At 35.6% G+C, this 19045-nt stretch overlaps 1 protein-coding gene across 1 annotated transcript; it reads left to right on the top strand.

Annotated features, from left to right (window-relative positions):
* Window positions 1–395: 395 nt before the first annotated feature.
* LOC101740107 (alpha/beta hydrolase domain-containing protein 17B) lies at window positions 396–9147 on the top strand. The gene is made up of 4 exons (XM_004929997.4): window positions 396–1247; window positions 5627–5759; window positions 5905–6022; window positions 6707–9147. Exons 1-3 carry the CDS (start codon window positions 601–603, stop codon window positions 5986–5988), a joined length of 864 nt encoding a protein of 287 aa, XP_004930054.1. The 5' UTR covers window positions 396–600; the 3' UTR covers window positions 5989–6022; window positions 6707–9147.
* The last annotated feature ends 9898 nt before the right edge of the window (window positions 9148–19045 follow it).

The following is a 19045-nucleotide window of genomic DNA, read 5'->3' on the forward strand; positions in this document are numbered from 1 at the left end:
CCGTTGTAACTATACTGAGACTTACAACTTATATCTTATGGTGGGTGGCGCATTTACGTTGTAGATCTCTATGGGCTCCAGTAACCACGTAACCCCAGGTGGGCTGTGAGCTCGTCCACCCATCTAAGCAATAAAAAAAAACCATATTGACGATAATAATATGTTCATGCAATACACAGTTCATTTTATTGTTTTTCTGTCACTAATGGACATCAGATAAAATCGAATTTCGAACTTTAAGAGTTCTAAGTGTCAACTGAATTAATGATAAATGTTTGAAAGAACGTTTTTCGAGGGTTTGTTTTTGTTGCTTTGCTTAATGGACATTTGTAGTGTATTGCTTATTTTCAAAATACCACATCGCATCTGTGGGCATTGTTCATAGATTATACACTAATATAAAATATAAAAGTACTGTGGCAGCGTTTATGCCGCCGTCATAACGTCTTGCTTAAAGTAATGGCTGACAGAAATGAAATTGTTGACGATCTGTCAGTTTTGTGAATTTTATTTTCGCCATTATCAGTGATTTGTGACTCATAGTTTTGTAATGGGTAGTGTTTAGTAAATACTAGTGTTCACAAACAATACCGAAACAAAATGAACGGATTAAGTTTCAGCGAACTTTGTTGCCTGTTTTGTTGTCCGCCATGCCCAGGAAAAATTGCGGCCAAGTTAGCATTTCTGCCTCCAGAACCAACGTATGCATTCACTCCTGATGAAACGGGATCGAAATTTTCTTTAACGCTCACAGAACGCGCTGAGTGGCAATACTCAGAACGTGAAAAAGAAAACATCGAAGGCTTCTACTCCAGAACGACGAGGGGCAACAAGATAGCCTGTCTCTTTGTTCGTTGCAGTCCAAATGCTCGTTTCACTATATTGTTCTCACATGGCAACGCTGTGGATCTCGGACAAATGAGCAGTTTTTATTTAGGATTAGGCACCCGAATAAACTGTAATATATTTAGTTATGATTATTCGGGTTATGGTGTAAGTGGCGGGAAGCCCTCAGAAAAGAACTTGTATGCTGACATAGATGCTGCGTGGCAAGCGTTACGAACCCGATATGGCATTAGTCCTGAAAACATTATTTTGTATGGACAAAGCATTGGAACTGTACCAACAGTAGATTTGGCAGTGCGTTATGAAGTTGGAGCTGTAGTGTTACATTCGCCCTTAATGTCCGGAATGCGAGTAGCATTTCCAAACACCAAGAGAACTTGGTTTTTCGATGCATTTCCCAGGTATGTATAGATTTAACAAAAAAATAACATTCAACAATATTTCATTAGTAAATTAAGTATATGTGGTGTATTAAAATTATTCCCAAAAACGAAGTTAAATGATTGTGATTTCTTGAAGACTGGTATTTATGGTGCTACTAATAACATTAGTGCTAGTACCATTTTTACATTGCAATCCTTAGTCATTAGGGGTGGTGTTGACCACCTACTTTCTGTCTTGTAATGTTGATTCACAGATTTTGTTCTAACAAGAATTATATCTACTTATTACCCACTACTGTAATGTAATGTAAATGAATATCATTTTGTAGTCACAATATGGTAATAGGTCATTTTTGTTTTACCTCATTAAATAGGTAAAGTAAGAGTATAGTGTAGTACAGTAACACTTTGTAAATGGAGTAGAGTGTAGTTCCTTACTTTTTTTTTTCAAACATGTTTTAGTAGAAGTTTAAAAGTGGCTTTGGGTTGACACAATCAACCTTAAGCACTACTGTGATGTTTAGCCATTTCAACCAGTCACTGTTTTATCAGACTTTTTACGAGATACGTAACCCATAAACACAATTTACTAAGTTTCACACTGCACATTCTTACTGAGTCGCGATTCCAATCCAGGTAAATTTAGTAAAGTACTACTTGTACTAGAGCCATTTTTAGCGAACTGTCTCAGTAGAGATTGCCTATAAAAACTGGCGAAGCCAGAATAGCCCCTCTAGGATACTAGCAATTAGGTAGGGAAATAAAGTTGATTTTTTGCTAATCCAAACTCTATTTTCTAGTATATACTGGTTTTGTGCTATGTATCAACTAAGTTAATATTCTGACACTTCTATTTTTATTTCTCAAAATAAAATAAGGCAATTATGCTTTAGTATAGACCAAGATCATTCAATGATACAGTAATGTCTCAGAATATTGATTTGCCTTAACACTTTTAAATTCTTTGATAATGATTTATCTCTACAAAAATTAACAAAAAAAGAAAACATTAATTTTGTATAGGATTTAATTGTTGAATAAGCACAATTAATAATTCCTTAAACACTGTATTTCTCTGTTCTTTTCACCATAATTTTTATGTGTAATTGATTGGAGTTACACACTATCATTGAGATAAGTTGAATTTATCATCATTGTTTACAATTCAATAACTGAATTGCATTTCTCCTTAGTTTGTTACAATTGTTAATTCTTTTAATTTTTCATTGATCCACACATTGATTAACACAAATAACCTTTTTTTAAATCAGGGTTGTAGCACCTGTTTCCACCACATGCTTAATATGTTTTTTATTGTTTTTATATAAAATGGACCCAGGTCACCATTGTTCATGTACATTAGCAATGTTTTTTTTTATTGCATATATGGGTGTACGAGCTCACCTGCTGTTAAGGGGTTACTGGAGCCCATAGACATCTACGACGTAAATGCGCCCATCTTGAGATATAAGTTCTAAGGTCTCAAGTATAGTTACAACGGGTGCCCCACCCTTCAAAGCGAAACGCATTACTGCTTCACGGCAGAAATAAGCAGGGTGATGGTACCTACCCGCGCGGACTCACAAGAGGTCCTACCACCAGTAATTACGCAAACTATAATTTTGCGGGTTTCATTTTTATTACACGATGCTATTCCTTTACTGTGGAAGTCGATCGTGAACATTTGTTGAGTACCTATTTCATTGGAAAAATTGGTACCCCTGCGGGATTCGAACACCGGTGCATCGCTCAACACGAATGCACCGGACGTCTTATCCCTTGGGCCACGACGACTTCAGAGACGAATGTCAGAGAAATAGCCAAGCTGTTGCCTACTGCTTGAGTGATGGTTTTCCTTATTTAAAAAAATAGTTTATTGCATGTTGTGATGAGTAAGTTCACGGACCATCTGATACTAAGAGAGAAATTCCAAATTTAAATAATAATAAGAAAATCTCGGGTTACGCAAACTTTAGGTTTTAATTGTCTTGGCTAAAAGATCTATTATTTCCCACGTATTCCCGTACAACGACTACGTTCACTTGCTTAATTGCTTAATATAAACCCAAAACAAATACAAAAATACAATGGGTGGATTTATTGCTAAAAGCGATCTCAACCAGACAACCATGCGATGCATCGGGACATGAAAATGAAAGCCGCAAAATAATTACGTATATAACGTAATTATTGATTTTAGGGCATATGTATTTTGAACCCGCACAAGTAGATACGAGCTTAGTTTATGCCGCAAATCAGCGAGCCGTTCTGGTCTGAAGGACAGGACTACCGATAACAATGTTATTTCGACTTTTTTTTTTCGTTTCAATGTGAATGGTAGCATTTATGTAAATAGATTTTAGTAATAAATACACAATTTCATTTGCGCAAAACATAATCGAATGACATTGACCTTAACGTGTGAACTTATTAATATTGTTTTCAAATTGCTTATCGTGGTTTGTATCTTCTTCACATACCTATTCATTAATGTAACGTAAAACGTAAATATAATGTTATTTTATAACAGTAAATTCAAATTTTATAATGTATTTCTGGTTTATTCAAATTAAATAATTTATTCTGTACCAAAAGATTAGGAATATACTAGGAAAAAATCCTTTTTGCACTGGCAGTAGGAGACGTCTTGTGAGTTCGCATGGACTGGACTATAAACCCGTCTATTTCTGCCGTGAAGCAGTAATGTGTTTCTGTTTGAAGGCTCATATTAGGTAGAGACATTTTCATTATTGTCTATGGGCCTTGGTAACTACTTAACACCAGATGGGCCGTGGAATTGTCCACCCACCAATGCAATAAAAAAACTGCCTGTTGGGAGTGTGTAATACTCGTATTGACTGAAGCGATAATACAGTGATTTAAATCTCACAAGTGGGTACTGAGAGAAATCTCAGGAAATAATAACTCTAATGATCTAACATGTGTTCACGAACGACTCATGGTGTAGGCATAATTTACAAATTCGCATATTTACTAGTGCCCCAATTTTTTTCGTTTCTACCGCGAAATAGTAGTAAATTCCTGTTAAGGGTGCAACAGCTGTTTTGAAATAGGCGTATTGTGAGTCGGAAGTGAATGGATAGTTACCGCTTTCCTAATTATTACTGCCGCAAAGCAGTCGTAGGAGCAAAGGGAAGGACAGCCCTAGAATACAACTAAGTCTGGCCTCATGTCTCAGGGTATGTAACGGTATTCACATTGTAATATCGATAGGTGCTGGTAACGTCGCATACGCAACGACGCAATTGCGATATTCGTTAACGGATCTGGCGTGGATTTAGAATTTATATACCAACCATATGATCAACCCTCAAACATTTTATAATTATAAAAAATACCTTTCAAGTAAGATCAAAACTAAACATTGTATTTTTAGTGGTCGATTACTCAATTAAACTAATATTGTTCAGCTCTATAAATTCCGTTTGTTTTATAATCAGTAATGTCGAGTAATCGCAACTGGTTACATCAACTGGGTGTCGTAATTACATTATCGACAGTAATTTCGTTCATACTTGGCACTCAATCTGTTAACGTTATGTTGGTACATATTAAATTTTAGTATGATTTATGAGAACAGTATCCATGTTGTACCATAATATATTTTGACATTGAGAGATGAGGGCGGTGTTTGGATTAACTTCTTGATAGTACTTACCTACTAGAAAATGTTTGTGCTAAAATTGTTACCAGTGTCGTGTAAGCCAGAAAATTAGCAGTTTCTATTTATAAACTCAAACAAATATTATTCTTCGGTTTATTAGAGTTTGTGACGTGATGTCTAAGTGAGCGGCCAACTAGTATATCGAGTAAGCGATTGTGCTTATCAGTATTAGAGCGTAGCGTGAATTCGCACGGGTGGGTAGTTATTAATTTATTATTTTCTCCTATTTCTGCCGCAAAGAAGTAAGTGTAGGGTAGCCATTATGAAATACAACAAAGACTTCTGATTTTAACCCATCTTCACTGCGAAATTATTGTCATGTATGTGGGCTCCGAGGATTACTTAAAATCAGGTGGGCCATGAGCTCGTATGCCTATCAAGAGCATTATAAAATAATTGTATATCTGTGATTTGAGCTAGTAAACGTAGTTGAACATCGTTGTAATTAAAATGCTGATATCAAAATGATAAAAACGGAACCTTTACAATTGTGTCATGGCCGTATATATGTACATTTTTCATAGCCAGTCTCTCGAATATTATAAATTACTAGCCGTACGGATGTATTTAGGGTTTCGTTTCAGTAAGTAAGTATGATATACGCGAGCTACTTTATTAATAAGAATAAGACAGGCGAATGTGAATCATGATTTTGTTTTAAACTATGTAGAGTTGAACTGAGTTACTTATTTTATGTAAATTTTCTTAACAGTATTGACAAAATACCCAAAGTTACTTCTCCAGTTCTTGTGATTCATGGAACCGAGGATGAGGTAATTGACTTCTCCCACGGACTCGCCATATATGAGCGGTGTCCGCGTGCAGTGGAGCCACTATGGGTAGAGGTAATATATGATTTAATTTATTAAAATATTTTGTCATCGTTATAGAGTATTTTATTGCTTAGTTCGATGTTAAATTTCGCTACAGCGAAACACCATCTTCGAAATTTGTTTGTAGAAGAATGAATCGACACATATATATTTACAGGGTGCTGGGCATAACGATGTGGAACTGTTCAATCAGTACCTCGAGAGACTGAAACGTTTTGTATCTGTAGAGTTGCTCAACTGACAAAGACTGCAGGCCACTGGCCAGACAACACAAGGTATTTAACTTACAAAACTATATGAAACCAAATATCAAAACATAAAATAAGAGACGAATGTAAGTAAAAAAAATTGTATTTGTAATCCAATAAATTACATATAAGACTACCCACAACTATGCATAGATTTTTGGTATTCTTGCATTTAGAGAATGTTAGTAATTATTAGCTATGTCAGGGGTCGGCAACGCGGCGTCATGGCGCCCCCGATCGATTTTTAATGCGCCCTCGCTGGACTAATGTAAATGTATGAAAAGTAATCCGAAATAATTATTTTCTTTCAATACCGGACAAAGCTTAATGACTCACATTTAGATAATTGTTTAAGGACCGGGATCTCTAAATATATCCCAATTATAAAAAATTAGCTGAAAATATGGACACCCAAGTTTCACACTGAATTATATATATCAGGATGTATGACACTAACAAAATAAAGTTATAAATAATTTGTTTTTTAATGCCTATTGATACCTGTTCATTATTTGTAAAATATGCGCCCTCGGTGATTTTCAAATTTAGTATTGCGCCCTTAAGGACAAACAGGTTGCCGACTCCTGAGCTATGTATATTGTAAAGTATATTTCTGGACAATCTAGCCGATATACAAAAATTTAGCTTAACATTCTAATGATTTTAATTCATTTATGACCGTAATAAAATACCATTTTAAAATTATTTTAGGTGATGAACAAAATCCTGCATCCACATTGAGTTCCGGCACTTCCAGTTCGGCCACAGAGAGACTCCTCTAGCTAGCGGGGGCCGGGCCTAGCCGGGCCGGCCCCGATAAAAATTTAGTAAAAGTCGAGGGTGCGAACCCGCCCGCCCCCGCATTTCCATCCGGCGAACCTAACAGTGATCCCTGTCCTACCGACGAGCCCATAACCGCTCACAATATCAGCATCAACGTGACTGACGCGGACTCGCCGGCGGGCGTGCGTCGTCGAGCCCACTTGCGCTCTCTTAGCGACGTGACCCCCGCGTGCCGGCCGGCCTCAGGCCGCGCTCGCTCGCATTCCGAGAGGCCTCGTCCATCGCCGGCAGCCTCCCTGGCACCCTCGCCCGCGCGACCTCGCCACGCTCTCACTCCGCGTCAGGCACGCAGCGAGCGCTCGTCGCCCGACGTGTCGCTACTCGCACTGGACGACACTGTGCGACCGCGCGACTTTCTCGACCCGTGGCGTAAGATGAGCGACCTGGAGTTGCCGGCATGTGGTGACCCCTGGGTGCGCAACAAGTCACCGGGCCGGCGCGGTCGGCTGGAGCGTCGCTCGGCGGTGCGGTGCGAGGCGTGCGGCGCAGAGAGCTGCGAGTGTTGGCGCTGCACGTGCGAGCCTCGGTCGGCTCGTCCGTCGCCGGCCCGCCTGGCGCCTCGGCCGCCCGCTCGCGCCCTATCGGACGACAGCGCCGCGGAGAGACCTCGGAGGTTGTACAAATCCTCGTCGCAGCGTTTGCTGGGAACGACGTCGACTGTCGATCCGCTCCTCGAGACCACGTGTTGAACGGAACTGGATTGCATTCTCCGCGAGTATTAAATTCTATTAGTGCGAATTGTGTATCCCCTCTTAGTTTTAAGATTTCAAAATTATATTTGTGTCGTGATGACCGTTCGTGTCGAGTCTGCGTTGCGACATCATGTGTGAACGATATATAATGCGAGTGTTTTGTCAATATCCGGGTTACGATTGTGCTGTGTTCGAATTGCCTCATTCGAGGCCCCGAGCTTTGAGTAACGTAGTGACGTTCAGAATTTCAATCCCTAAAAATACAAATATATTTCCAAAAACTATCTAATAGCACAAACTGAAGTATCGTATTTTGATTTTTAATATCTAATATATTCAATGCATGAAATATGTTTTTTTATATTGTACTTATTATTTATTTAATCATCATTATGTACTGTTAATATCAATATGTTATAAATACAATAATATCACGTACTGTTAGTAACAAATGTACCTACATTCCAAATTATTACATATTTGAGTTGCTACAATATCGAATTCAATCGATTCGTAATTTTATTGAAGAGCATTAAAATCAGGAGGAATTGAATCTCTCGCTAACCTCAATTGATTACCATGTACAGTAAATTCCACATATAATGACCTCGAAGATATGTCCAGAACAAGTTAAAAACACAGACACATCATCTTAAAAAAAGTAAACTTCCTATTTTTGTTACACATTTTGTTAAATAAAGATAGAAATATAGAAGCATATACATTGTATGTATCCATTAATAATAAATAGTAAAAACTGACACATCCATATCTACATAGAATTTTCACTGCTTTTATTGTTTACATTTGGCCTTTGTTTTTTATTTAAATTGTAATAAGTCTAAAGTTATTGTAGACAGAAGAGTATAGAGAAGAATATTCTGTTTTATTATTTTGGATAGTCTTGCTACGAAGAAATAATGATAACACTCCTGCACTTTTTAAAGCTTCTTCTGTGAAATGTTTTGATTCACACGAAAATCGTTATATGTATTATATTCAAGTCATATTTCAACGGATTTCGCTGTACATTAAATTTGTTAAATATGTTTAAATTATACTCTAATGATTAAAAGTCATTTGATATCCTCAACTTTAATTATAAATATACTCACATACATTTTTCATATAACAATAAAATAATAAAAAAGAACTATAGTGACCCAAAAGCAATTGCTACTTGAAGCTTGTATGAAAAATGTAAATTTAACATTGATAACTGTAAAATGTTTTATATCATGTACTTCCAATATTTCAAATATGTATTTATTATAAATATATTGTGCATTTGAAGAATCTTATTCATTTTATGTTTATTTTAATTTTGATAAATTTTATATTTAGATATATTATGTAAACTTAAGTCATTTCATCCTAAAACATTTTTATGGAATTTCTGTGCCATTTTACAGTTTCGGATCAGATTATTCCCTAAGGTATTATTTCAAAATGCTATGTACTTATTATTTATACATACTATTAAACATTAAATAGGAAGGTTGATATGTGTGATTGATGTCTCAACTGTTATTTACTTATTAAAATGTAAAATGGTTATCTTTAACTTGTAATATAAAAGAAAATTTTTATTAAATTAAAGTGCACATATCTTTAAAATGTCCATGATTTTTCCTAAAATACGCGTATTTCATTAACATTAAAACTCTTTGGTGATCAATACTACTAAATTTCTCATTTTTCACTTAGAAAACTTACAGCTAACTTAAATATTATTATAAGAACAAAGTTATTAGTAAATGACCAATATTATAAACGGGCGCTATGAGACTATACCTAGTCAGGTCATAAGTATTGTCACACAGTAAAAACTTTTCTTTTAGAATGCTGGCCACAAAAAAGTTTATTAAATTCGAATTTCGTATTGTTCATGAAAATAAAAATGTATACTTTTAGAATTTTACTCATTTTTAAATATGGAGTGGACGCTTAAAGACGACCGTATTTGAATATAACCAAAAGATTCGTTTATCGTACCATCAAATGATACAATGAAGACTCTAGTGTAGATGACAGGTGAAGAAGTGGTCGCCCTCGGTCTGTTAGGATTCCAGCAGTGATAAAAGCTGTGAAGGCGCGAATCCAAAGAAATCCCAAACGTAAGCAGAAACTGTTGGCCCCTCAGATGGGGTTAAGCAGAACCACGGTGAAAAGGGTGTTAAATGAAGACTTAGGGCTTCGGGCATATCGAAGTAAAACAGGACATCGTTTGAATGCTCGTCTAATGGACCTGAGACTGAAGAGATGCCGCGCTTTGTTGAAGCGGTACGCGGGAAAAAAATATCGGGAAATTCTTTTTTCGGATGAAAAAATTTTTACCGTAGAAGAGAGCTACAACAAACAAAATGATAAGGTGTACGCACACAGTAGTGAAGAAGCGAGCAACCGTATTCCGCGTGTCCAACGAGGTCATTTTTCATCCTCGCTCATGGTATGGTTGGGAGTTTCTTATTGGGGTTTAACAGAGGTACATTTTTGTGAGAAAGGTGTAAAAACGAATGCAGTTGTGTATCAAAATACAGTCCTGACGAACCTTGTGGAACCTGTTTCTTATACCATGATCAATAACAGGCACTGGGTATTCCAACAAGATTCGGCGCCAGCTCATAGAGCGAAGAGCACACAAGACTGGCTGGCGGCGCGTGAAATCGACTTCATCCGGCACGAAGACTGGCCCTCCTCCAGTCCAGATTTGAATCCGTTAGATTACAAGATATAGCAACACTTGGAGGAAAAGGCGTGCTCAAAGCCTCATCCCAATTTGGAGTCACTCAAGACATCCTTGATTAAGGCAGCCGCCGATATTGACATGGACCTCGTTCGTGCTGCGATAGAAGACTGGCCGCGCAGATTGAAGGCCTGTATTCAAAACACGGAGGTCATTTTGAATAAACCTTAGTGTCATAAGAATCTATGTTTTGTTAAGTTCATTTTGGTATATGAATGGTTACATAATGAATAAACTTGTTTCAATTATTTTACATTAAACATGTGACAGAATTTATGACCTGACTAGGTAGACATAGCCTGTTAAAATGATATCTGAAACGAATCACGGTCACAAAAACTTATAATGGAATGTAAATAATCTTTCAGCATATTTGATTACGTATCAAAAAAAAAAACCATGGCCTAATTGATAATACGTTTTCAGCTATACGACTGTGCGGACAATCATATTCTACGACAGGTAGCAATTACTCTAAGTACAGACCAAAAACGTTCATGAACGCAATTTAAGAAGGGGTGTAATAAAAATTATACCCGGAAAGTAATGTACCAAAGGTTTATTGTGATTTAGTATTTAACACTATCCCTACAAAACATCACTGCCGCTAAAGTACTCTAATATACTGCCGACTTCCTATTCGATTTTCCTTCCAATTTTCTATCTATGCTGGTAGTTTCGAGGAGCTATGCCAGCCTCGCAGAGCGAGTAGGTGATGAGCTTGGGGTATCTAAAAGCTGTTTGCCTTTCGGTTAGCGGTATCGGGTATGTAAAGGATCTGGGATCTTACTCTAATAAGGGTTACGCTGACAGCCTCTCAAAGCTATCAGTTTAGGTAGGAAAAAACTTGTTAGGATTTTTGGTGCAGTCGGGGTTTTTTATTCATTTAGATAACACTGCGAAAGTTATTCAATATAAGACTCAAATTAAACATTAACCTACTTCCTACTAATATTATAAACGCGAAAGTTTGAAAGAATGTATGGATGGATGTTTGTTACTCTTTCACACAAAAACTACTGGATGGATTTTGATGAAACTACAATAATATAGCTTACACAACAGAATAACACATAGGCTATAATTTATAAATATATATTGTGAATTATCTAAAATATAAGTTCTAAAATAAGTGTTAAGTAGGTAGGAAAAAAAATCTGTCAACTGCGAGGTACTCTGGCGTGCGCCGCAGTAACCGTTACGTATTTAATGTTTAATGGAAATGTTTTTTTTAAATAGTCCTACAAAAAACCCGTTACAGCAAATATCCATCTTTTATATTTAAACCATTATCGCCAAAATAGTAAACCATAAGTACAATAAAAATGATAATTTATTTGTAACGCACATTTGGTAGTAACAAATTGATCCTTATATCAAAATAAATACTTTTATCACATCTGGTATTTAAAGTAGATAAACTTTAAATACCTACGTTTACACTACCTACATAATTTCGACAAATATTTGAATATTTATGACAACCGAGTGCGAAATGTTATAAAAGATAAAGTATAGAAAATTCAATAAGATCAATAGGTAATAAATTGTTAGGTACAGTTCCTGAAGCGAAGCGGTACTCCACGCGAGGTCGGACCTGCGCTTTATAAAGCGCAAGTCTCTGTCCAGGCGTGAAATACCGCTTCGCTCTGTTGAGGACTCCCAACATTTTAGAGGCCAATTTGGCTTTACCTTCCAAATTACTCCGAAACTGGACATCGCTTGAACTATCGACCCCCAGAATCCCGATACTCGCGGAAAGCTGCAGGGATACTCCTTGAAATTCCGGCACCATGACAAAAGGGTCCTTCTTCGCAGTGAACGCGCAAACCTGTGTCTTCAATGGGTTGAACTGAACTGAATTCAGTTCACCCCGCTTGGAGACCCGCCCCAGGGAGTTCTCCACTTCAGACACAAGTTTTAATCGCCTTTCGTGTACAACGCTTCGAGAGAGACTGTGATGGCCGATATATCGCGCATCCCCCGTGCTATCATCCGCATAGCAATGCATGCCATCAATAGATAGCATGTCATTGATATCCAGTATGAAAAGCGTGGGGGAGAGCACCAAACCTTGTGGAACACCAGCGTTGATGGTCATGGTATCGGAGCACCAGCCGTCGACGACAACTGTGATGCTCCGTCCATCCAAAAAGCTAGCGATCCACTTGCAGAGTCCCTCAGGGGTCCCGTATGGTGGAAGCTTCGATAGAAGTGTAAGTAAGTATATTAACAAGCATGGAATTTTGAAATAAATACAATTGACTGACTCGATCGTACAGTAGATAGCGCCTCTGACTATGCGGCCGAGTGTCGTGGTTCGATTCCCACATCGGGCAAACCTTGTATGATAAACAGGTTTTTTGCTGTTTGTTCAAACAAAAACAAACAAACAGCAAACCCTGTGATAAACATACCTAAGTATGTTTATCAGTCTCTGGTGCCCATAACACAGGGATTTCTAATTTGGGGCTGAATGTCCATTCGTGATTTGTTAATAAAAAGTTATTATTAATAAAACAATACACCAATTGTTTGTAAAAAAAAGGCATCAAAATACATAGGCATTTTGAAAAAGCAAGAGGACACAAAGAATTTAAGTTTATAAATAAATTAAAAGTAAATTATAATAGCTAACTGAAATGAATAATAATAAATAAATATTTTTGTACCTGTGGTGATCCAATTTGGAAATTGTTAAACAAATAAAATAATTGTACCATCGGCATTCTTTGGTAGCCGCACAAATTTTAATTTTAATCAAAGGTTTTGATGTTTGTAACATTACATAGATTCCGGTCAAACTGTTAAAGGTGTTATAAAATTTATAATCTGATTTTCCAAGTAAACACATACTTCTTAAATTGTGTATGTTGCCAGTCTTACATTTTAGAAGTTATGAAATCAATAGCCATTTCTGCAACTTCTTCAGAGGATTTTAGAACAAATGAATGTTCAATGTCTACTTCTTTCATGGCTAGTAGAGGCTGATATTGCATTAAATCATTCATGCAATGTGGTGGTACCCAATTATCTCTATTACTGTATATTATCCTCGTCAAGTGCTTTATTTTATCAATCATTGCAAAGTTCAATAAGTTTACCTTATCCATTTCATTGTAAGCTAAATGGAATATTTTCTCACCAACACGTGGATTACATAATTTTAATATTCTTGAACTAAAATGTTTGGGTAATGAATTTAACTTTAAGTAAGAGAAGGCCAAATATGTGCGAATGCTTTCAGGCAAGTAATAAACTATTATGAATAACAATAAAATGAAATAATGCAGAGGACGTAAAATGTTATTCAATAATTTGCCATTTTTTGATTCAGCCATTTTTTGTAGTGTAGGAAACAGCAAATTCACAGATGACAATCTTTGTAATATGAGTTCATCCTTCTGCAACATTTCTAAAATCATCCAACATCCAATAGAATGTCCTATTAGATGAATTTTACTTTTCTTTTCAATGTGATTGTGGATAAGGTCCAACTTATGAAGCACTTGACCTTCCAAATTGAATAAATGTTCCTGACCCTGTAATTGGTTGGACTTTTGATCTGGCATTTTCTCATGTCCAGCTTGTCCTAAAATAAAAAAAAATATTGAAATACCTATCAAATGGGATGTCTTAGGTTAAATCGGCTTTAAACAAAAGTTATCTTCCACAAAGTTAGTGTGGCCCAAAGAATAAAATGGTGTGTTCATATTCAACATGATTAGATAACACCACAGTGGAGCAGCATCAATACTATACATTTGAGACTTGGATCTCACATCTCAAGGTGAGTGGTGGCATTCAGGTAGTAAAATCTACCAGTACCAGTAGAGCTCCAGTACCCACTTAACACAAGCTGTGTCGTGAGCTGGTTTAATCGTCAAAGCATTAAAAAAACCGAAGTTACCTATTACACATACTGGTAATCCAGTGTTTGTGTGTAGATAGGAAGCAAATTCAATATAAAAATCTGGTACTCCAGGATTCCCAGAAATACAGATAATGACATCCGTTCGATTATTTTGAAACGGGTCTCCGTAAGTTATTAAATGTGTTTGAACATTATTTAGATACACTAAAACACTCTTCATTGTATGTTAATTGTTAATTAATGGATTAAATGTTAATGTAACAAGTAAGTTATTCACATATGTTTATTAGATTTTATTTGGTAGGTAAATAAGAGCTTGTATCCAAAGAGCATGTAAGACTACGTCTTGTGTCTTGTCGACTTTTTTTAAATAAACATCATAGATAAATAAAAACACTATACATGTGTCCGCTATAGCGAAACGTAACTGAAAAGTTGAAAAACGTTGTTAGTTAACGTTATTGGCATCGATAACAGGCAGTTATCAGGTATTGAGATTATTTCAGATAACCGAATGAACAATAACCAAAATAATTTTATTATGCCTTTGAGGGAGTCCGTATAGAGTCACTTCTTTATTTCGCCGTAAAGTCGTGTTTTATGTAATTAACACTACAGTTGAAACAATAGAAATTTTATTGTTGTAGCGGCATAAACAATACTAAGTTATTATATTAAATTAGATATTAAACACATTAAAAATTATTTTTACGTTTTAAATTTTCGGCGCTAAACAGGTTTTTTTTTAAAGAGATTTTATGACCTGGTAACTAAGATCTTTAAGTCATGTCTTATTTTAATTTATATTCATATTTTTATGAAAAATTATATTATAGAGTGAAATGAAATGAAGATGATTTATTTGAGACACTAATCAACTGGGATGAAATTAAATGAAATGAATTGAGATGATATGGGATGAAATATAATCTCAGTAAACTGGTGGTCATTTACTAAGATTTTTTCAGTGGACTTTTTGGAGGATCCCGAGAAGCTACGTCCAGCGGCTTTGTTTCATTTTCCCACATTTGTGCACTTTCACAGATATTAAACAGTTAATAAACCACCATTATTACACATTTAAACCCGAAGAAACACTAAATAGAAAAAATAAAACAAATCACACAACTTCACACCTCGCGTTCCCGCCAAAAAGTCCCGCTAAAAAGGTCCCGTGTCACAGACCATAGATTATACACTTAATATATTCACAGACTATAATTAATATTCTTTTTTCCACCTCTCGTGCGTTCCGGCTTAAGCGCTTTATTCACGATCCATCACGGCTGTACGTCAGTTCAAGGCCGCGGTGCTGGATGTAAAGCGCCTTATTCACGATCCATCTTGCTGTACGTCCCGCCAAGGCCATGCACGATGCACGATGCAAAAGGATCATGAATAGGCTTGACGTACGTCGATAATTATTATTATTATTATCAATATTGTCGTCCATAATTATTATAAAATATTTTTTTGTGTATGTCAGGAATGTGGACAAGATAGGACTATCATAACAAATTACATTATTATTTTAGCAACGTTTCGGTCTTTTATTAGACCTTCATCAGGCATCTGAAAATTACACATAATTGATAACCTACAATACAAAAAACAACAATTGTCGAAACTACCATATTTACCATAACATGAATTTAAATAATCCCTATCTTACACTGCACAGTTATCTCAGACATCAGAAACTGATACAAATCTACAAAGCCGCTAAATTAATTAATTACTATTTTTGATTCCGGAAACAAAGCCAACACGACACATAAAAATTGCTAATTGCGTGACAAAGGTTAGCCCACTATCGAAACTTCAGTACATAGACTATACTTTACAATATTTTATACTAGCGCCAACCACGCTAAGTATCAAATTCAAATATATATGAAATAAAGGTTATTTTTTTCTATTAGATTTATACTCTTTTAATATATCATTATATAAAATAATTAAATTGTTAGTGTCTGTTCGTTTGTTCACAGTATCATTAGTTTTTATAAAGATCATTTCGCTAACATTACGTTTCCACCAATTCATTTCTTTATCTAGAATTTCTATTTTGTCAAACTCAAAATTATGATGTTGGTCAAAGTGGTGGGTTGCTAATGCTGTTTTATTCGCTTTTAATATATTAATATTTTTGCAATCATAAATATGTTGTTTTACTCTATTACTCAAATACTGCCTAGTTTGTCCAATATAGCATAAGTCACATGAACAAGGTATTTTATACACTATTCCAGTTTGTTGTTGTTTATTTACTGGATCTTTTAACTTAGAATAGATGGAATTAACTCTTAAGATGTTATAAAATGCTAATCTTACATGAGTTCCTATAAAAACTCTATTTAATTTATTTGATAATTCTGCCATATAAGGAAACCGACAATATCTAATGTTATTATTATTTGAGTTGACCAAACTCCTTGTTTTATTATTTAAGTTCTCTTTAAATTTATTTATAACACTATCTACTAATGGCATTTCATAATTATTATTCAACAATATGTTACGAATCTTATTAAAATTAACTTCATAAAAATCCTTACTACTTAACTTTGTCATTCTGTCGAGTAAACCTTTTATCATACCTATCTTTTGAGACCGAGGATGATTTGAATTCCAATTTAATAGCCGACCTGAACTAATGGGTTTAACAAACCAATCAGTTATCAATTTATCATTTGATCTTTTGACTAACACGTCTAGAAAAGATAAACTATCATCTTTTTCTACTTCCATGGTAAATTGTATATTATTGTCAAAGCTATTAAATAACTCTAAGATATTATTTACTTCTGACTCCGGTATGGCTGCGATGGTATCATCCACGTACAACTTTAAGAAGTGAATTCCAAACGGTAGAATCTTCAATATCTGATCGATGACATAGTTCATAACGATGTTAGCTATAACTGGACTTGCAGGGTTTCCCATACTGCTGCTCTCCATCTGTGCATAGAACTCTCCTTGATATACAAAGTAACTTGAATCATAACAAAACGTAATGAGGTCAACTAACACACTCTTAGGAATTTTTACTAGATGCTTCATGTTATCCCAAGTTTCCTCAATTACTTTAAGAATCAAGTCACGACGTACATTCGTGAACAATGACACTACATCCAATGAAATCAGAACATAATTCTTCGGTAAGCTAACCTTTTCACTAAATGTCACGAAGTCAAATGAATTCTTTACATTATATTGAAACTTCTCAATCACTGGAGTCAGTATTTCATGTAGGAACCGTGCCAGGTTGTAACTCGGGGAATTAACACAACTGACCACTGGACGCAAACAACAAGTCTCCTTGTGTGTTTTCCTCAAACCATAAATCCTAGGTGCAACAGTATACTTTGCTTTCAGATGTTTACCTTGTTGTTCCTCAACAATTTTTGCTACTACTAACTTGTTCACTAAACCGTTTGCAACTTTTTGCCATTTATTTGTAGGATCCTTTTTCAATAATTTATATGTCACCTTGTCATTCAACATCTTTCTCATTTCAGTTTCATACTCAGTTTTTAACATTATCACTGTTGTGTTCCCTTTATCCGCTCTTGCAACTATTAAGTCAGGTCTCTCTTTTAGAAATTTTCGAGTAATATATAAATTTTTGATTAATACTTTATGATTTAGTCTATCATTCTTATTGTAATAGTTAGAAATTACATTAATCGTTTTAGATCTCAAATTATTCTTAACAATATCTTTTTCTTCATTGTTACAATCATTCAACTGTACAGCTCCAATTCCAAATTCTAAATTCTTAATCATAGTTGGTATCACCTTCCACTTTTCTTTTATTTCTATACCAAACTTAGGTTCTAAGTTCAATATCATTTTTACTTCAGTTGGTAGCTGTACATCTGTATAAATGTAATGTAAAATGGGAGTCCTTCTGATGTTGTCGCTGCAGCAGCAGAAGAGAGGCAAAAAATTGCAAGAGGTTTTCGATGATTTTTATAAACGTGCAGAGTATATTCAAATAATTAATATCATTTTTTACGCACGCTATCAATCCTTGCAGCTTCCCCTAAAATGGGCCTAAAATTTTTTAATACGTTTATTATTTTTTGTTTATTCATATAGTCTGCGCTTGAGACATTCCACAAACATGTGGAACTTATATCTTTCAATAAATCTTGAAAGTGTTTCACGATCTATTTTGACGTGCAGTCTCCTCTCGAAGCAAGCTCTAAATTTTAAATCTGCTGTACAGCAAGTCTATATACGATCAAGCACGCACGACGCAGGACCGCTCTGACGTACGTCAGCGTTATTCACTGTCTATCTGCACGACGCTCGCGGTGGTGGGGGCACTCGCTGGATGCAAAATCGGTCGTGCAAATCCAGCAAACAATTAATAATAATTATCGACGTATGTCAAGCCTATTCATGGTACTTTTGCATCGTGCATCGTGCATGGCCTTGGCGGGACTTACAGCAAGATGGAGTGTGAATAAAGCGCTTTACGCATCATAAAAAGGTGCGTTCTTAAACGCCACACCTCCTCTATCTTTATAAGTGATTGTTGAACGTACATAACAGAGAGGGAGCGAATATCTTCGTTTTAGGAATATTGATACAAACCAAAGGCGACCTTATGTTTATTAAACTAAGGCTACTTCAGATGTTGACAAACAAAAATATTAGACACAGAGCTTGTTTTGTTCGAGCGGTATAAAGCTTTTTTGCTTAAATTAGAATTTGTATGATATTGAAGATTGACTTTAATTGTAGGTATGTGAGAGTGTTGATACGTATACGTAGAAAGCGATTATAAACTTTATTTTTCGCAATAATGAAATAACACTTTTTGTACATTTTATCCGCAACACGCTTCTCCAGATTAAAGAAACAGTTGGCAACAACATGCTTCG

Source organism: Bombyx mori, chromosome 5 (assembly GCF_030269925.1).
Source record: "Bombyx mori chromosome 5, ASM3026992v2".
Taxonomy (NCBI): domain Eukaryota; kingdom Metazoa; phylum Arthropoda; class Insecta; order Lepidoptera; family Bombycidae; genus Bombyx; species Bombyx mori.